At 37.5% G+C, this 21,184-nt stretch overlaps 1 protein-coding gene and 1 pseudogene across 2 annotated transcripts in view; one reads left to right on the top strand and one right to left on the bottom strand.

Annotated features, from left to right (window-relative positions):
- LOC308421129 (sal-like protein 2) overlaps positions 1-16,482 on the bottom strand; it is a gene marked incomplete at both ends in the record, with an annotated part of 42,305 nt that extends 25,823 nt beyond the window's left edge. Inside the window, 1 exon segment of the mRNA XM_080917434.1 lies at positions 16,359-16,482. Within this exon segment, the coding sequence (XP_080773560.1) occupies positions 16,359-16,482 (124 nt within the window).
- A 1,381-nt stretch (positions 16,483-17,863) lies between these two features.
- Positions 17,864-18,552, top strand: LOC308421128 (small nuclear ribonucleoprotein-associated protein N-like; annotated as a pseudogene). Its single transcript has one exon. The product of its transcript is annotated as a small nuclear ribonucleoprotein-associated protein N-like (transcript).
- The last annotated feature ends 2,632 nt before the right edge of the window (positions 18,553-21,184 follow it).

Here is a 21,184-nt window from a genome sequence, read left to right as displayed (position 1 = left end):
GTTTATTTTAGCTATAAGGTTATTTCCTGACATCTACTCCTTTTGGGTGTATTTGTTACTTTTTGTTCTAGAGAATTCAGTTTTGTTGTCAAGATGCTAGTGAATGCACTCTGCAGTTTCTTTTTAAAAACACTTAGAGGTGAGTTTTCCTCTTAGCACTGCACTCATTGTGCCCCATAAGGTTGGGCATGTTGTGCAGTTATTATCATTAAATTGAAGAATGTGTTTAATTTTTTTCCTTATTTAGTCCTTGACCATGTTATCAGTAAGTAGAGTATTCTTCAGTTTCTATGTGTATGTGGGCTTTCTGTTTTTGTTGTTGTCTTTGTTGTTATTGAAGAAAAGCCTTAGCCTATCGGGATCTGACAGAAAGCATAGAATTGTATCAGTTTTGTTCTACAACTTGAGGCCTGTTTTGTGACCAATTATATGGTCAATTTTGGAGAAGGTACAATGAGATGCTGAAAATAAGGTATATTCTGTTTTAGGATAAAAAGTTCTATAGATATATGTTAAATCCATTTGGTACAAAGCTTCTGTTAGTTTCACTGTGTGCCTGTTTAGTTTATGTTTTCTTGATCTATCCATTGATGATAGCAGGGTATTGAACTCTCACACTATAATTATGGGTTGTTTAATGGGTGCTTTGAAATTTAGAAAGGTTTTTTTGTTGTTGTTGTTGTTGTTGTTGTTTTTATTTTTGTTTTTCTTTTGTTTTTTTTTTAATGTCAAAAGTTCACGGGCTTCTTTGTTCATTTTTTTTTATGGAACAACTTTATTTTAAAAAACAAAGGTAAATGTACAGATTTTAAGCATTTTTGCATAAAAGTATACAAATCCATTTTTGTCAGTGCTTGGTTTTATATAAAGGTTTGATAGTGTGCATTATGATCTTACTAGATACAATGAGCATAAGGTACAGGTAAAACAAGATGTAACCTGGAATTATTCAAAGCTGTCTTGGTGTGTAAAGATTAAGAATAATGTTTTTTTCTTATCTTTTTTTTTTTTTTCTTTTCTTGAACTTTATATAGTCTGTAAGTTGTTTCTGGGGTGTTCAGAGCTTCTGGGGTTAGTATCCAATTATCAGTGACTGCATATTATGTTGTTCTTTTGTGACTGGGTTATCTAACTCAGGATAAGATTCTCAAGATGCATCCATTTTCTTAAGAATTTCATAAAGTCATTGTTTCTGATAGCTGAGTAGTACTCCATTGTGTAAATGTACCACAATTTTTGTATCCATTTATCTACTGAAGAAAATCTGGATTCTTTCCAGCTTCTGGCCATTATAAATAGGGCTGCTATGAACATTGTGGTGCATGTGTCTTTGCTGTATGTTAGAGCTTCTCTGAGGTCTATGCCCAGAAGTGAAATAACTTGGTATTCAGGTAGTACTATGTCCAATTTTCTGAAGAATCGCCAGACTGATTTCCAGAGTGGTTGTACCACTTTACAACCCACCAACAGTGGAGAAGTGTTCCTCTTTCTCTGCATCCTAGCCAGCATCTACTGTCATGTGTATTTATGATCTTAGCAATTCTGACCTGTGTGAGGTGGAATCTCAGGGTTGTTTTGATTTTCATTTCCCTGATAGCTAATGATGTCAAGCACATTCTTAGATGCTTCTCAGCCATTCGATATTCCTCAACTGAGAACTTTTTGTTTAGCTCTGTACACCATTTTTTAATAGGGTTGTTTGATTCTCTGGTGTCTAGCTTCTTGAGTTCTTTGTATAACTTAGATATTAGGCCTTTATCAGATGTGGGGTTGGTAAAGATCATTCCCACTCTACTGGATACTGTTTTGTTTTCTTGACAGTGTCCTTAGCCTAACAGAAACTTTTCAATCTTATTAAGTCCCATTTGTCAACATTTGACCTTAGAGCAGGAGCCATTGGTGTTCTGTTCAGGAAATTTTCTCCTGTGCCTATGTGTTCTAAAGTTTTCCCTACTTTTTCTTCTAATAGTTTCAGTATAGCGGGTTTAATGTGGAGATTTTTGATCCACTTGCACTTGAGCTTTGTACAAGGAGATAAGAAAGGGTCTGTTTTCATTCTTCTGCACGCTGAGTGCTATTTGTACCAACAACATTTGTTGAATAGGCTGTCCTTTTTCCATTGAATGTTTACAGCTCCTTTTTTAAAATCATATGATGATATGTGTGAGGGCTCATTTCTGGATCTTCTGTTCTATTCTATTGATCCACGTGCCTATCTCTGTACCAGTACCATGCAGTTTTCAGCACAATTGCCTTGTAATATAGTTTGAGTTCAGGGATAGTGATTTCTGCGGATGTTTTTTTGTTTTGAGGATGGATTTCACTATTCTAGGTCTTTTTTTTTTATTCCAGATAAAATTGCACATTGCCCTTTCCAACTCTATGAAAAATTGGGTAGGAATTTTGATGGGGATTGCATAGAATCTGTAGATTGCTTTGGTAAGATGGCCATTTTTATTATGTTGATCCTTCCAATCCATGAGCATGGGAAATTTTTCCATTTTCTGAGATCTTCCTTGATTTCCTCCTTTAGAGGTTTGAAGTTCTTGTCAAACATGTCCTTCATTTGCTTAGTTAGAGTCACACCAAGGGATTCCACATTGTTCATGACTATAGTGAAGGGTATCTTTTCCCTAATTTCTTTATTCACATGTTTTTCCTTTGAGTAGAGGAAAGCTACTGATTTGTTAGAGTTAGTTTTTTTTATCCAGCCATTTTGCTGAACTTGTTTTTCAGCTGTAAAAGTTCTCTGGTAGAATATGTGATGTCACTTAAGTATACTATCATGTCATCTGCAAATAGTGATGTTTTTACTTCTTCCTTTTCAATTTGTATCCCTTTGATTTGCTTTTACTGTCTAATTGCTCCATCCAAAACTTACAGTACTATGTTGAGTAGGTAGGGGGAGAGTAGGCAGCCTTGACGAGTCCCTGATTTTAGTGGGATTGCTTCAAGTTTCCCACCTTTAAGTTTGATGTTGGCTGTTGGTTTGCTCTATATTGCTTTTATTTTGTTTAGGTATGGGCCTTGGATTCGTGTTCTTTCCAAGACTTTTAACATGAAGAGGTTTTGAATGTTGTAAATTGCTTTCTCAGCATGTAGTGAGACGACCATGTGTTTATTTTTTTCTTTCAGTTTGTTTATATAATGGATTACATTGATAGATTTCTATATATAAAACCATCCCTCCATCCCAGGGATGAAGCCTACTTGATCATGGTGAGTGATCATTTTGATGTGTTCTTGGATTCAGTTTGCAAGGATTTTGTTGCGTATTTTTTCATCAATGTTCATAAGTGAGATTGTTCTGGAGTTCCTTTCCTTGCAGGATCCTTGTATAGTTTAGGAACGAGGTTTACTGTAACCTCAAAAAATTAGTTAAGTAGTTCTTCATATGATTCAATTTTGTGGAATAGTTTGCAGAGTATTGAAATTAGGTTGTCAATAGATGTCTGATAAAATTCTAAACTGAACTTATCAGGACCTTGTCTTTTTTTTGGTTGGTAGGCTTTTGATGACTGCTTCTATTTCTTTATGTGTTATGGGATTATTTAGATGATTTACCTGGTCCTGGTTTAACTTTAGTATGTGGTATTTGTCTAGGAATTCATTCATTTCCTCCAGATTTTCCAGCTTTGGTGAGTATAGGCTTTTGGAGTAGAATCTTATGATTTCTTAATTTTCCTCAGTTTCAGTTACTATGTCTCCACTTTCATTTCTCATTTTGTTAATTTGGATACTCTTTCTTTGCCCTCTAGTTAGTCTGGCTAAGGATTTATCAATCTTGTTAATTTTTTCAAAGAACCAGTTCTTGGTTGTGTTGATTCTTTGAATGGTTTGTTTTGTTTCTATTTGGTTTATTTCTGCTTTAAGTTTGATTATTTCTTGCTGTCTACTACTCTTGGGTATATCTGCTTTTTTTGTTCTAGAGCTTTCAAATGTTCTGTCAGGTTGCTTGTGCATGCTCTCTCCTGTTTCTTTTTGGAAGCACACAGAGGTTAGAGTTTGCCTCTCAGTACTGCTTTCATTGCATCCCATAGTTGTGGCTATGTTGTATTTTCATTTTCATTAAATTCTAGAATAGCCTTAATTTCTTTCTTTATTTTTCTTTGACCCTGTTATCATTTAATAGAGCATTGTTTAGTTTCCATGTATATATGTGCTTTTTGTTGTCTTTGTCTTTATTAAAGACCAGATTTAGACCATGGTGATCTGAAAGGATGCATGGGAGTATTTTTATCTTCTTATATCTATTGAGGTTTGTTTTGTGACCAATTATATGGTTAATTTTGGAGAAGGTGGCATGATGTGCTGAGAAGAAGATATATTATTTTGTTTTGGGATGATATGTTCTATAGATATGTATTAATTCCAATTGGTTCATAACCTCTGCTAGTTTTAATGTGTCCTTGTTCAGTTTCTGTTTCGACTATCTGTCCATTTGTGAGAGTGGTGTGTTGAGGTCTCTCACTATTATTGTGTGGGGTACAATGTATCTTTTGAGCTTTAGTAGGGTTTCTTTTATGAATAGGTGTGCTCTTGTATTTGGAACATTTATGTTAACATATTTGACAGTTCCTCCTGACAAATTTCCCCTGTAATGAGTAAAAAGTGTCCTTCCTTATCATGTTGGATAACTTTTGGTTGACAATCTACTTTATTTCACATTAGAATGGCCACTCCAGCTTGCTTCTTGGAGCTATTTGCCTGGAAGGTTTTTTTACCAACCTTTTACTCTGAAATAGAGTCTGTCTTTGACTCTGAGATGAGATTCCTATATGCAGCAAAATGCTGGGTTTTGTTTATGTATCCAGTCTGATAGCCTAGATCTTTTTATTGGGGAATTGAGTCCATTGATGTTAATAGATATCAAGGAATAGTGGTTGCTGTTTCCTGCTATTTTTTCTTTTGGAGGTAGAATTTTGCCTGTGTGTCTTTCTTCTTTTGGTTTTCTTGCTTCAGTATTTTCTTGTTTTTACTAGGATGTAGTTTCCCTCCTTGTATTGGGTTTTCTACCTATAATTTGTTGTAGTGCTGAGTTTGTGGTCAGATATTGTGTAAATTTAGTTTTGTCTTAGAATATTTTGGTCTCTCCATCTATGGCGATTAAGAGTTATGCTGGGTATAACATCTTGGGCTGACACTTGTGTTCTTTTAGGATTTGCATCATGTCTGTCCAGGATCTAATAACTTTCAGAGTCTCTATTGAGAAATCGAGTGTGATTCTGATTGGTCTGCCTTTATATGTTACACAACCTTTTTCCCTTACTGCTTTTAGTATTCTTTCTTTGCTTTGGGCACTTTGGGCACTATTATGTGTCTGGAGGAATTTCTTTTCTGGCCCACTCTATTTGGAGTTCTGTAGGCTTCTTTTATGCTCATGGTCATCTCATTCTTAAGGGTAGGGAAGTTTTTTACAATTTTGTTAAGATATTTACTGTGCCTCTTAGTTGATATTCTTCGCTCTCAACTCTTCCTATTATCCTTAGGTTTGGTCTTCTCATTGTGTCCTGGATCTCCTGGACATTCTGGGTTAGGAGCTTTTTGGTTTTTGCATCTTCTCTGACTGTTTAGTCTATGTTTTCAATGTTGTCCTCAGCCCCCGAAATTCTCTCTTCCATCTCTTGTAGATCTCTGGTGGAGATTCTTGCATCTGTGACTCCTGATTTTTTTTTAGGTTTTCTATCTCTAGGGTTGTCTCTTTTCATGTTTTCTTTATTGTTTCCATTTCATTTTAAATTCCTTCTTCCATTCCTTCATCTCTTTGTTTCTGTTTTCCTCTGTTTCTTTGAGTTTTTTGAATATTTTTCTTGATTCCTCTTTAAAAGCTTCTAATTCTTTATTCTTTTTCTTATGTTCTTGTTTAAGAATCTCTATCATCATCTTGAGGTAAGATTTTGGGTCTGAGTCTTCTTTTTCTGGTGTGTTTGGCATTCTGCTGTTTTCTGTGATGGTAGAGCTGGGTTCTGGTGTTGCCAGGTTTTCTTGGTTTCTCCGGGTTACGATCTTTTGCTTTCCTCTTGCCATCTTGTTGTCTGAGATTATACATGGTCTTGTTTTCAGCGATTGGTTCTTGTCTCTCTTGTACCTGGCCTATGTCCCTGCCTCTCTGTTGTTCCTGTTGATAGATGGCCTGAGCACCTCTTCTGCATGCACGGGCCGTCATGTGGAAACAGACACCCTAAGGCAGGATTCCTGCTCCCCTGAACCAATCGGGGGTGGGGACGCATGTTCCAAGTGCTGAGCACAGACCTCTCTGCTCTCTGGCCCCTTGGAGCACTGGCTCACCAGGCCTGTGTCCCTGGATCTCCGCTGTTCCTGGTGGCAGATGGCCTTAGTGCCTGTTCTGCATGCATGGGCTGTGGACTAGAAACAGAGAGCCCAAAGCAGGGTACCTGCTTCCCTGAACCAACAGGTGCAGGTGCACTTTCTGCGCACTAGGCACAGACCTCTCTGTTCTCTGACTACTCGGAGCACTGTCTTATCAGGCTTGTGTCCCTGGATCTCTACTGTTCCTCTTTTTTTTTTTTTTTTTTTTTTTTTTTTTTGTAAATGTGGGCTCCCTTCCATTTGTAGCATAGATGTTCAGAATTTCAAGTTTATCTTGGTAGATATTTTTCTTTGGGGAGTAAGAAGTGTCCTTCCTTGTATTTTTATAGCTTTTGGTTGCAAGTCAATTTAAGTTGATATCAGAATGGCTCCTGCAGCATGTTTCTTTGGACCATTTGCTTGGAAAATTTTTTTCAGTCTTTTACTCTGAGGTAATGTCTACCTTTTCAACTGAGGTGCATTTCCTTTTGCTGCAAAATGTTGGGTCTTCTTTATATATCTAGTCTGTTAATTTATTTGTTTTTTTTTTATTGGAGCACTGAGTCCATTCATATTAAGAGATATTAAGGAATAGAAATTTTTGCTCCCTATTATTTTTGTTGTTAGAGTTAGAATTATGTTTAAGTGGCTATTTACTGTTTTAAGATTGTTCAAAGAAGCTTATTTTCTTGCTTTTCTATGGTATAGTTTCGCTTCTTGTATTGGAGTTTTCCATCTATTATCATTTGTAGGCCTGGATTTTTAAGAAAAGTTTTGAATTAGCAATAATCCCACCTCAGATAAACTTTATTCGCTATGATATTGACATTGCACAAAGCTAATTTTTTTAAAAAGATACAGTGTAAATTTGTTTTTGTCATGGAGTATCTTGCTTTCTCCATATATGTTAATTGACAGTTTTGCTAGGTATACTCTCCTGTGCTGGCATTTGTGTTTTCTTAATGTTTCTCTAACATCTGGCTATGAGCTTTTATATTCTCTTTTTAAAAGTCTAGTGTAATTTTGGTAGGTCAGTCTTTATGTTTCTTGGCTCTTTTCCCTTACTGATTTTAATATTCTTTCCTTGTTTTATGCATTGGGTGTTTTGACTATTATGTAACAGGAGGAATTTATTTTCTAGTCCAATTTATTTGGAGCTCATGGGCATCTCTTTTTAGGTTAAAGAACTTCTACAATTTTTTGGGAGCTATTTACTGCCCCGTTAAGTTGGAAATCTTTGTACTCTTTTATACATATTATGCTTAGGTTTGGTCTCCTTGTGACCTGAATTTTCTGAATGTCTTTGGTTAGGAGCTTCTTGCATTTTGCATTTTCTTTGACTTTTGTGCCAATGTTTTTATGGTATATCCTGTCCCTGAGATTCTTCTATCTCCTGTATTCTGTTGGATATTCTTCCATCTACAACTCCTGATCTCTTTTCTATATTTTTATTTCCAGATTTGCCAGTCTTTTTTATTTCTTTATTGTTTCTATTTCCATTTTTAGGTCATGGATGATTTTGTTTAATTCCTTCACAAGTTTGGTTGTATATTCCTGTAATACTTTAAGGTATTTTTGTGTGTCCTCTTACAGGGCTTCCATTTATTTATCTGTGTTTTTTTCTTTTTTCTTTTCTTTTTTTTTAATGGATACCTGATTTTTTTATAACAACTTTATTTTACAAAACAAAGATAAATGTACAGATTTTAAACATTGTTTGCATAAAATTATACAATACAATTTTGTCAGTACTTTTTTTCAGATTTTAAAATAATTTTTACATAAAACTGTATGAATATATTTTTTAGTCAGTACTTGATTTTTTTAAAGGTTTGATAGTATGCATTGAAAACTTAATAGTTACAATGAGTATAAAGTACATGTAAACAAAATGTAACATGGAAATAGTCAAAGTTTTCTTGTTGCATAGAGTTTTTTTGTTTTGTTTTGTTTTGTTTTCTTTATTTCTTAGACTTCATACAGTGTGTGAGTTGTTTCTGGGGCAGTGCGAGCCTCTGGGGTTAGAATCCCATTATCAGTGACTGCATATTATGTCTGTTCTTTTGTGACTGGGTTATCTCACTCAGAATGATCTTCTCTAGATGCAGCCATTTTCTTAAGAATTTGGTTAAGTCATTGCTTCTGGTGGCTGAGTAGTATTCCATTGTGTATATGTACCACAATTTTTGTATCCATTCGTCTTCTGAAGGACATCTGGGTTCCTTCCAGCTTCTGGCTATTATAAATAGAGCCGCTATGAACATTGTGGTGCATATATCTTTGTTGGGTATTAAAGTGTCTCTGGGGTATATGCCCAGAAGTGGAATAGCTGGGTCTTCAGGTAGTACTATATCCAATTTTCTGAGGTATCGCCAGACAGATTTTCAGAGTGGTTGTATTAGCTTGCAACCCGACCAACAGTGGAGAAGTGTTCCTATTTCTCCGCAGCCTCGCCAGCATCTGCTGTCATCTGAGTTTTGGATCTTGGCCAATCTGACTGGTATGAGTTGGAATCTTAGGGTTGTCTTGATTTGCATTTCCCTGATGGCTAAGGATGTCGAGCACTTCCTCAGATGTTTCTCAGCCATTCGGTGTTCCTCAACTGAAAATGATTTGTTTAGCTCTGTACCCCATTTTTTAATAGGGTTATTTGATTCTCTGGTGTCTAGCTTTTTGAGTTCCTTGTACACCTTGGGTATTAAGCCTCTATCTGATGTGGTGTTGGTAAAGATCTTTTCCCACTCTGTTGGTTGCCGTTTTGTTTTCTTGACGATGTCCTTAGCCTTACAGAAACTTTGCAATCTCATTAAGTCCCATTTGTTAATCTTTGACCTTAGAGCTTGAGCCATTGGTGTTTTGTTCAGGAAATTTTCTCCTGTGCCTATGTGTTCTAAGGTTTTCCCTACTTTCTCATCTAATAGTTTCAGTGTATCTGGTTTAATGTGGAGATCTTTAATCCACTTAATCTTGAGCTTTGTACAAGGAGATAAGAACAGGTCTATTTGCATACTTTTGCATGTTGAGTGCCAGTTGGATCAGCACCATTTGTTGAATAGGCTGTTCTTTTTCCATTGAATGTTTACTGCTCCTTTGTCAAAAATCAGGTGACCATATACATGAGGGCTCATTTCTGGATCTTATATTCTATTCCATTGATCCACATGCCTATTTCTGTACCAGTACCATGCAGTTTTCAGCACAATTGCCTTGTAATATAGCTTGAGGTCAAGGATAGTGATTCCCGCAGATGTTTTTTTGTTGTTGAGGATGGATTTCGCTATTCTAGGTCTTTTGTTATTCCATATGAAATTGCACATTGATCTTTCCAATTCCATGAAGAACTGGGTTGGAATTTTGATGGGGATTGCATTGAATCTGTAGATTGCTTTTGGTAGGATGGCCATTTTTAAGATGTTGATCTTTCCAATCCATGAGCATGGGAGATCTTTCCATTTTCTGAGATCCTCCTCAATTTCTTTCTTTAGAGGTTTGAAGTTCTTGTCATACAGGTCCTTCACTTCCTTAGTTAGAGTCACACCAAGGTATTTCATAGTTTTTGTAACGATTGTGAAGGGTACCTTTTCCCTAATTTCTTTTTCCATATGTTTGTCCATTGAGTATAGGAAGGCCACTGATTTGTTTGAGTTAATTTTGTATCCGGCCACTTTGCTGAACTTGTTTATCAGCTGTAGGAGTTCCCTGGTGGAATTTTTGGGGTCACTCAAGTACACTATCATGTCATCGGCAAAGAGTGATGTTTTTATCTCTTCCTTTCCGATTTGTATCCCCTTGATCTCCTTTTGCTGTCTAATTGCTCCAGCCTGGACTTCCAGTACTATGTTGAATAGGTAGGGGGAGAGTGGGCAGCCTTGTTGAGTCTCTGATTTTAGTGGGATTGCTTCAAGTTTCTCGCCATTAAGTTTGATGTTGGCTGTTGGTTTGCTGTATATTGCTTTTATTATGTTTAAATATGGGCCTTGGATTCCTGTTCTTTCCAGGACTTTTAACATGAAGGGGTGTTGGATTTTGTCAAATGCTTTCTCAGCGTCTAGTGATATGACCATGTGATTTTGGTCTTTAAGTTTGTTTATATGGTAGATTACATTGATGGATTTCCTTATGTTAAACCATCCCTGCATCCGAGGGATGAAGCCTACTTGGTCATGATGAATGATGGTTTTGATGTGTTCTTGGATTCGGTTTGCAAGAATTTTGTTGAGTATTTTTGCATCAATGTTCATAAGTGAGATTGGTCTGAAGTTCTCTTTCCTTGTAGGGTTTTTGTGTGGCTTAGGTACGAGGGTTATTGTAGCCTCAAAAAATGAGTTGGGTAATATTCCATCTGATTCTATCTTTTGGAATAGTTTGGCGAATATTGGTGTTATATCCCCAATAAATGTCTGATAAAATTCTTCACTGAACCCGTCTGGACCTGGGCTTTTTTTGGTTGGGAGGCTTTTGATGACTTCTTCTATTTCTTTAGGTGTTATAGGGTTATTTAGATGGTTTACTTGGTCCTGGTTAAACTTTGGGACCTTGTATCTGTCTAGGAATTCGTCCATTTCCTCCAGATTTTCCAATTTTGTGGAGTATAAGTTTTTGTAGTAGGATCTGATGATTTCTTGAATTTCCTTAGTTTCAGTTGTTATGTCACCAGTTTCCTTTCTGATTTTGTTAATTTGGATACTCTCTCTCTGCCCTTTAGTTAGTCTGGCTAGGGGTTTATCAATCTTGTTGATTTTCTCAAAGAACCAACTCTTTGTTTTGTTGATTTTTTCAGTGGTTCTTTTTGTTTCTATTTGGTCTATTTCTGCCCTAATTTTGATTATTTCTTGCTGTCTACTCATCTTGGGTATATCTGCTTCCTTTTTTCTAGGGCTTTTAGCTGTGCTGTCAGGTTGCTGATGTGAGCTCTCTCCAGTTTCTTTTTGGAAGCACTTAGGGCTATGAGTTTTCCTCTCAGTATTGCTTTCATTGCATCCCATAGTTTTGGGTATGTTGTGTTTTCATTTTCGTTGAATTCTAAAAAGTACTTAATTTCTTTCTTTATTTCTTCTTGACCCTGCTATCATTTAACAGAGCCTTGTTTTGTTTCCATGTGTATGTGGGCTTTTTGTTGTCTTTGTTGTTGTTAAAGACCAGCCGTAGACCATGGTGATCTGAGAGGATGCATGGGACTATTTCAATCTTCTTGTATTGATTGAGGCTCATTCTGTGTCCAATTATGTGGTCAATTTTTGAGAAGGTGCCATTGGGTGCTGAGAAGAAAGTATATTCTTTTACTTTAGGATTATATGTTCTGTATATATCTAATAATTCTAGTTGGTTCAAAGTCTCTGCTAGTTTTGCAGTGTCCTTGTCCAGTTTCTGTTTCTATGTTCTGTCCATGGTGAGAGTGGGGTATTAAAGTCTCCGACTATTATTGTGTGGGGTAAAATGTATTTTTTGAGCTTTAGTAGGGTTTCTTTTATGAATGTGGGTGCTTTTTTATTTGGAGCATATATGTTAAGGATTGAGAGTTTCTCCTGACAGATTTCCCGGTAATGAGTAAAAAGTGTCCTTCTTTATCTTTTTTGATAACTTTTGGTTGGAAATTTACTTTATTCAATATTAGAATATCCACTCCAGCTTGTTTCTTGTGGCTGTTTCCTTGGAAGTTTTTTTCCCACCCTTTTACTCTGAGATAGTGTCTGTCTTTGTCTCTGAGATGAGTTTCCTGTATACAGCAAAAGGCTGGATTTTGTTTATGTATCCAGTCTGATAGCCTATGTCTCTTTATTGGGGAGTTGAGTCCATTTATGTTAATAGATATCAAGGAATAGTTGTTTCTGTTTCCTGTCATTATTGCTTTTGTGGGTTGAGTTGTGTCTGTGTCTTTTTCTTCTTTTAGTTTTCTTGTTTAGGAGTTTTCTTATTTTTACGAGGCTGCATTTTCTCTCATTGTATTGGGTTTTCCACCTATAATTCGTTGTAGTGCTGGGTTTGTGTTCAGATAGTGTGTAAATTTAGGTTTGTCTTGAAATAGCTTCATCTCTCCATCTATGGTGATTGATAGTTTTGCTGGGTATAGCAGCTTGGGCTGGGACTTGTGCTCTCTAAGGGTGTGCATGATGTCTGTCCAGGCTCTTCTAGCTTTCATAGTCTCTGTTGAGAAATCGGGTGTGATTCTGATTGGCCTGATATGTTACCTGACCTTTTTCCCTTACTGCTTTTAGTATTCTTTCTTTGCTTTGGGCACTTGTTGTTTTGACTATTATGTGTTGGGAGGTATTTCTTTTCTGGTCCAACCTATTTGGATTTTGAAGGCTTCTTTTATGCTCCTGGTCACTTCATTCTTGAGGGTAGGGAAGTTTTCTTCTATGATTTTGCTGAAGATATTTACTGTGCCTCTTAGTTGATACTCTTCTCCCTCTTCTATTCCTATTATCATTAGGTTCGGTCTTCTCATTGTGTCTTGGATTTCCTGAACATTTTGGATTAGGAGCTTTTAATTTTTTGCATCTTCTCGGCTGTTTTGTCTATGTTTGCAATGTTGTCTTCTGCCCTTCGAGATTCTCTCTTCCATCTCTTGTAATCTATTGGAAATGCTTGCTTCTGTGACTCCTGATTTCTTTTTTTGGTGTTCTGACTCTAGGGTTATCTCTTTTAGTGTTTTCTTTATTGTGTCAATTTCCATTTTAATTTCCCTCTTCCATTCCATTATTTCTTTGGTTCTGTTTTCCTCTAGTTCTTTGAGTTCTTTGAGTGTTTTTTTGTTTCCTCTTTAAAAGCTTCTGAATCTTTTTGCTTTTCCTCCCATTCTTGTTTAAGTATCTCTATCAGCATCTTGAGGTATGATTTCAGGTCTGCGTCTTCTTTTTCTGGAGTGTTTGGAATTCCGATGTTTGGTGTTATGGGAGAGCTGGGTTCTGGTGTTGCCAGGTTGTCTTGGTTTCCTTGGGATATACTCTTTCACTTTCCTCTTGCCATTTTGTTGTCAGTGATATGTTCTCACTTTCCCTGTATCTGGTCTGTGTCCCTGGATCTCCACTGGTCAAGGTGGCAGATGGGCCCAGCCCTGTTCTATGCCTCAGAGTCGCCTGGTGAGAACAGAGGTTCCAAAGTTCTGTTCCTGGTCCCCGGATCAGGCAGGTCGGAGAGTGCACCCTGCGTGTGCACTCTGCAGAGATCTCTCTGCTCCCTGGCCACTCAGATCTCCCACTCACCAGTCTCTCAACCTTAGGAGCTGGTGGTCTGCGCGGCAGATGGTCCGGGCTCTGTTCTGTACCCTGAAGTCGCCTCTGGGTGGAAACAGAAGTTCCAAAGTTCCGTTCCTGGTCCCAGTTTTTCAGCCCTAGGAGCTGGCGGTCTCTTTTTTATTTTCTTTTCCTTCCTTTCTTTCTTTCTTTTTCTTTCTTTCTTTCTTTCTTTCTTTCTTTCTTTCTTTCTTGTATTTCTTTAAGTGAAATATTTATGTGCTTTTAAAGTTCTTTATCACCATCACAATATGTAATTTCAAATTCAAATCTTGCTTTTCTGGTGTGTTGGGGTATCTTGCTCTGGTGAGAGAACTGGATTCTCTGATGATGCCAAGTAGACTTGGTTTCTGTTGCTTAGGTTCTTGTATTTGCCTCTTCCCATCTGGTTATCTCTAGTTTTATTTGGTTTTGCAGCCTCTGAATGGAGCTTGCTTCTCCTGTTGGCCTATGAACCTACAATCTTAGGAGTAAGAGCACTCCTGAGAGACCAGCCTTTTCTGGGTAGGATTTAGGATTGGAGAGCTGTGAGAGCCAGCCTTAGCTCTGCACACTGATGGCAACTGAAAGGCTCCTGTCCCAGGCTGCTCAGCAGTTCTTGTGCCCTGTGTGCTCCTGGCAGGTCTTTCTATGGACAGTTATTGAAGCAAAAGTGGGGTCTTACCTGTGGGCCTAGGAGTATGAGCACTCTTGGGAGAGCAGCTCTTCTGGGCAGGACTTGGGTATGGAGGGCTGAAGGAGTTCCTGAGTTCCAGAGCACAGGTGAAGACAGAAATATCTTAAACTTCCTAAAGTATTAAAACATGTAAAAAGGAACTCTTCCAAACTTTTTCCATGGATCAAGTATTATAATACAAAATTTAGATAATCTCACCCCCCCTCAGCCCCACAGACCCTATACACATATAGCAAACAGACAAATAAACAAACTAAAACCACTATTGGCCAGTATCTCTGAAAAGAAGTAATAATCAACGTTAAAACAAATACCATACTGGATTTTAAGCTATATTACAATGCTCTAATAATCAAAACTGACATGTAGAAAATAATGGAACAAAAGTAATGACATAAAGCTAATTGTATCTAATTACAGCCATCTGATATTTGTCACAGTTGCCAAATTATACAGTGAAGAAACAACAGCATCTTCAAAAACTGGTACAAAATTAGAAACTGGATATGCACATATAGAATAATAAAACTAAATTCATACCTATTATTCTACACAAAAGTTAACCACAGATGGACCAAAGATAGATCTGAAAAGAGAGTTCTCAATCAAGGAAATAAAAATGGTTAAGAGATATCGCAAAAAGTGTTCATCATCTTTTGTAATTAAGAAAATGCAAATTAAAACTACTTTGAGAGTTCATATTACTGAGTCATAATGGCTAAGATCAAAGAAACAATTAACATGATTCCACTGTTGGTGGGATTATAAAGTGGTGCAGTTGGTAGGAAAATTAACGTGGAGTGTTCTCAACAAAATAAAAGAAAGTTTATCATATAGCTTAACCATAATACTCCTTGGCATTTCCCCAAAGTATTAAATCCCTGATTTTAGAGACACTTGCTCAGTTATATTCATTGTTACTCTATTCATAAAAGCTAGAAACTGTAACAACCTAAATGTTTTTCAATAAATAAATAATAACAATATTATACATGTACACAATGCAATACTCTTCAGCCATAAAGAAAATGAAGTCATGAGATTTGCAGGTAAATGCATGGAACTGGAAAATATTTTTATCTAGGTAACCCAGACCCAGATGCAGAAATACAAACACAACATGACCTCACTTATTTCTGAGTCTCAGCTCCAAATCTTTAGATTTGAATGTGTAACCTGAAGTACTCACAGAAGCCAAAAAAGTAAAAATGGTCTATCAACAAAGGAGAAAACACACCCTAGAGAGGAGCATAGTAGGACACAATTTCTATGGTAGACAGATTGCGGAGGAACAATATGCCATAATAAAGGAGAGTATCATAGACAGAGAAAAGAAGGCAGTATCAATGAGTAACAATAAGAAAATTAGAAAATGCTATAGGAAAGTATTTTATAATCTCATTTTAGCATATATACATATACCTTTCACCTTCTGTGACACAAATCCACCGAAGGTGGATTGTAATGAATTGTAAAGGTGATAATTCTCCCCTACCAAGAGCTATAAATTATCTAGAACCTAGTGCCAAGCATGAGAAACTTCCCTTATACTTATTAGCCATTATAGTCTATAGACTCCTAAAACAACACAGATTATTGTCTTTGTCCTTGTTTGCCTTCTGGAACTTGAATATAAGACTTTATTGCTAAAGACACCACAAATTTGGAATATAGGAGTAACAGACATTGAGCTGGACAGGCCAGGAAGTCGCCACCTTGAGAACTAACTCTCAGAAGATCAGTATGTGCGATGCAAGCTGACAAATGAAAAAAGCAGTCAATAGTCCCACCCACATGCAAATTATGAATCACAATTACTGGCCTAAGAAGTTATCTTTAATGGTGCAATAGAAACACCTTTATCATTCTGGTGACGAAAAAATGCAGTAACCATGTAAAGTATGCTCTAAGCTCCAAGTGGAATCCACACAAGAGCTCTGGATTCACTAGTGAAACACACACACATGCAATACTTTAATATGCCTTAGCTATCTCAATGGTTGGGCCACTTCCAAACTTTCCCATAGCTAACACACTCTCCCCTCCAATACTGTTGAGTTATTACTTTCTAAAATCTATATTTTTGTCTGCTACCCAAGACTTCATCAGGGTAGTATCCCCTGATGGTTATTTCTCACCTTCAATGATTCTCATGATTCTATCCTCTTTCTTCCTTCTACCTTGACTATTCATCCTCTCCCTGTTCTGCATTTTCTCTCGGGTAATTCTGAAACTCTCACTTCTGTCTACCTTCCCTGCCATTGGCCATTGGCTCTTTATTGATCAGCCAAAAACCATCTGTTGGCAGGCACCTGCAACAGACCTGTGAATTCCCATGTGAGAACAGATCAAATCCCAACATAAGACCTACTCAATGAAAAGAAAGTAATGTCTAAAATTGTAAACCTATCCATTCAAGTGTAGAGAAGTCATATACCCTGGAGAAGAATATAGTTCTATCTTCTACCAAAATCAATGTGATTTCTCATTGCATTCTAATTATTTATTCTTATAATCCAAAGATGGGTGACGCCTTAACCCCTCACAAGAGAAACTTCTTATTGCAACAGAGAGAGACTATTACAGAGAGACACAACTATCAAAATGCAGAAAATAGGTGACAGTGTGGTGCCCTGATCGGTGATACAACCCTAGGGGGAAAAATAACAATGAGGTGAGCAGGAAGATTCTAAGAGCTAGAAGACCAAGATAACTGCTGCAAGATAGTGTCTTCTAGGCATGACAGGGAATCTGCACCCATAAAATCTCAACAGAATGCTTGCCTAAGCAATATCTGAACAATTATAATAACAGTTGACACACTAGGTTGATTGGGCAATTTCAGAAGGACACAACCTTAGGTGAAGACTTACAGGCAATTAGCAGCTTTTAAGAGAGGGAGAATCAGTTTTCTACAGGAATTAGATCTATGATGGGCTATCCATCCTAAATTATCAGCCTTAAATCTATTTACATACGATTAACACTAAAGAAACTCAATAGCACTGCCTGCAGGAACCAGATGCAGAAGAGGTGACCTTTTCCTGCATTGACAAAACAAGTGGATTAGCAGAGAAATTGTATCGTATTTGCAACAAGGAGATGACAACCATTTTTTTAACCTGGTGCTTATAGCTGCCTATCTTTCCCACCACAGACCCAAGCCACTTTCCGGCAGTGCTGCAGTGAAGAGTGGGGAGAAAAGGGAGACTTGCTTGTTCAGGTTCCTTTCCAGAGGCCTAGTCCTATGTTCCATGGCCTTTTATAGTGGACAGGATCGCTTACACTTGAGAAGAACTACTGAACAGTACATGCCAGAGGTCAAGGTAAAGGTCAAACATAGAAGGACAGCCTCACGGAGCAACGGAGAGTAGCACTTGTATCCACAATGTTCTCAGCAACAGCAAGTTTGTGTGGTGAATATTCACACAGAATTGAGACACCAAGAGGTGGTTAAAACAGTATTGGAACTTCCAGGTGGAGGAAGTCAAGGAAAACAGGACCCATCCACTGTCTGTGAAACTTTGGTCAAGCTTACACTGTGTGCTAATAGCCTGCATCAAACCTTTATTTATAGTCCTTCCCCAAGTTTTAAGGATTTTGAAATTTTTGCGTTGACAACGGCTATTAGGGAACAGCAATCATGATGGTGGGTAAGAATAGCAAGCTGCTGCAGCATATTGCCTATAGGATGAGATGCATCCTGCAAGATGGAAGGATCTTCATTGGCACCTTTAAGGCTTTTGACAAGCATGTGAGTTTGATCCTCTGTGATTGTGATGAGTTCAGGAAGATCAAGCCAAAGAATGCAAAACAGCCAGAACGTGAAGCAAAACAGGTTTTGGGTCCGGTCAAGCTATGGGGAGAACTTGCTTTCCATGACTGTGGATGATCCCGCCTCCTAAAGATACTAACATTACTCATGTGCCACTTGTTGGCGCTGCAGGTGGCCCTGGGGTTGGAAGAGCGACTGGCAGAGGAGTGCCAGCAGGTGTGCCTATTCCCCAAGCTCCTCCTGGATTAGCAGGCCCTGTTCCAGGAGTAGAAGGCCCATCCTAGCAGGTCATGGCCCCACAGGGAAGAGGCAAAGTTGCAGCTGCTGCTGTTGCTGCTCCTGCTATCATTGCAGGAGCCCCAACCCAGTACCTGCCAGGACAGGGCAATCCACCTCCACCTGTCAGCACAGCAACCCCACCTCCAGGAATTATAGATCCTCCACCTAGTATGAAACCACCGAAAGGCCCACAAATTGGCCTTCCCCCTGCTCGAGAGAGAAGGAAAGAGCTGGTGAACCTATCTCAACAATGTGAATTTGCAGTAGCTTTGAAGTAAATTTAACTTGAGACAAAGTGAAGATAAGACTTTTAGATGCTTTAAAAAATGGATTTCTTTTTAGTTAGATGTATATATGAGGACGGGGTTGTATATGCCTGTGAAATAGGTGCTTGCAAAATCTAAGAGGGCACAGAATTTCTTGGAACAAAAGAAAAGGCAATTAGGGACAGAGCAAATGTGGGTTCTGGGAAAGAAACTTAGGTCTTCAAGAGTAGGATGTGCTTTTAGCCACTCATTCATCTTTCCAGACCCTCTTGTTTTGTAATTACAATTTAGCCCATGGAAAAGTAGCAACTGAACATATATGTACCTGTTAACCACCTCTGAGATCCATCTCCACTATTTTTCCCTTTCATTTTCTGTGTTCCTTAAGTGTTATCTGAATATTCCCACGTCTACCCTGATTCTTCCCTTCACTGAACTCTCTGAAAGAGTCATCACTGAACTGAAATGCCATTAATGTAGCTATCATCAAGATCACACACGACTTCAAAAGTCTAGTTGTCCATTTTCAACTACAAACAAGAAAGCCAGACACTAAGGCCTGACTGCCATCTCTCCTCAATAGCTATTGTCCAAGTTCAGACGACTTCTTCCTCCCAATTCCTGTCCATCTCCCTGTCTCTTACCCAATGATAACTGAGATAAATATTACATCTATTACATCGGCTTTCTCCCTGGTTACACTCCAATCATCTCTCAGTCAACAGTCAAATTTCCATAAAAAGAATGTAAGCATTATTTACTTCTTTAAAACGTTCATTAACTGTCTCTGCTCACTTCACACTTGTCCATGGCCCAGTATTTGCATAGTGCTAGCTGGCTCTCCTTTTATTCCTATAGATCGCCCATACAACACCTCATGTGTAAATTCCATTTCACTTACTAAGCTTTTTGCTACTTGAGAGTAAGACCTACTTGACAAGAATAAAGAAATTATTTAAGTTATTGATTCTACAAAGCAAAATCACCTTTTTGTGAAAATTGTTTTAAGTCCTAAGCATTGGAATTAATTAAATATATTGATTACAAATATCCAATTTGAAGTAATTCCACCCCCATATCTTTAGAAATATCCATATACTCAGATGGCCCTTGAATTATGGTTTTTAAACTATGCAGTTCTATAAAAGCATACCCATTTTTGTGGTACAGTACACAACATATCACAAAAAATATTCACAAACTGATTATAAAACAGAATTTGTGATTATAAACTTGTGGACCCAAATGAAATCCAGTATGTTTTCTGAGTGTATGTGAGATAGACTGAGATAAGTCAGTGGTTAGGTTGGCCCAATTAATTTGTTACTTAAAATATATTTAAGTCATAATAAGCTATGTTTTGTCGTTGCTAATATTGTTTGATGTTTGCATAGCTGTGACTATTTAACAACTAGTAGAATTAAAGGCTTTCAGTAAATTGTGCTCATGCTCTCCAAGCATAGAAAGACTCCAATATTCTGTGACTCATGAATTTCAGAGGAAACTCATAGCTCTCATTACCAAGACAAGAGAAAGTTGAAACCATAAAGCTTGCTCCTTTGGGGTGGAACAGAGAGAAACAGTGTCAGGAAACTTCTGATCTACATGTAAGGCAAAGCTATCAGTAAAGAATCTTCAACCTGAATAGTATTTCTTTTCATTATATGATTAAATAATTTTTATGTATTTATTATACATTATTTGAGCAACAATTACATTAGATTTTAGATCTGAAAAGTAATGGGTGTACCAAGGAGACCCGGAAAATGTAAAGCCCTAGAGTAAAATCACTATCAGCAACATCTTCCTACCACATGCAAAGAATCTGCAGAACAAAGTATCTAAGATCCTACAGTTTGAACCTTTCCTTCATGAGTGCTTATGGTGGTGAATATGTTTCAGAAAAAAAGTACCCTATATTTTTCAGAACAGTAACTACCAACACATGTACCATAACTTGATGGGCACTGCAGAGATCAGGCTAGTCTGCAGCATCTTGTCAGTGGTCTAGACAGCATAATAGCTTCAATTTTTATGTTTTTGTTCAGTTCCTTACCTGCTTCCTGACTGTTTATTAGGGACAAGAGGATGTAGGAAGGAACACTGTACAACATAATTCCTCTTTCCCCATTTTCTAAGTTATCTTTCTGCTGTTATCATAAGACATCTTGACCAAGGTAATTTACAGAAGATAGTTTATTTGAAGATTGCAGAGGCTTAGAGGTCATAATATGACAGGCCAGGAATATGACAGCAGCAGGCAAGCAGACCTGGTCCTTTTGAGTTTATATCTTTATTCACAAGTAGGAAGCAGGGAACTAACTCAGAATTGAGCAAATCTTTTGAAACCTAAAAACCCAGTGACCCACTAAAAACAGTCACACCTCCTAATCTTTTCCAAATATTTGTACAACCTGGGAAGAAAATATTCAACCCTATGAGCCTGTAGGAACCATTCTCATTCAGACAACTACAGCATATTCCCTTTTGTGGTCAAGGTTACAAAATGGAAGGAATCACTTCCCACGGGTTTGACTATGTGTAACTCTTAGAAGCAGTTGCTCTCAAGATGCTAGGGCTGGGATTCTTATTGCTGTATCCTATGTGATTTTCTCTTCCCTAACAATTTCCCCAGCTGGCTAAC

This window comes from Micromys minutus (assembly GCF_963924665.1).
Source record: "Micromys minutus genome assembly, chromosome: 5".
NCBI classification, from domain to species: domain Eukaryota; kingdom Metazoa; phylum Chordata; class Mammalia; order Rodentia; family Muridae; genus Micromys; species Micromys minutus.
The sequence above is the reverse complement of the archived record's forward strand: the minus strand, read 5'-3'. Positions and strand labels throughout refer to the sequence as shown.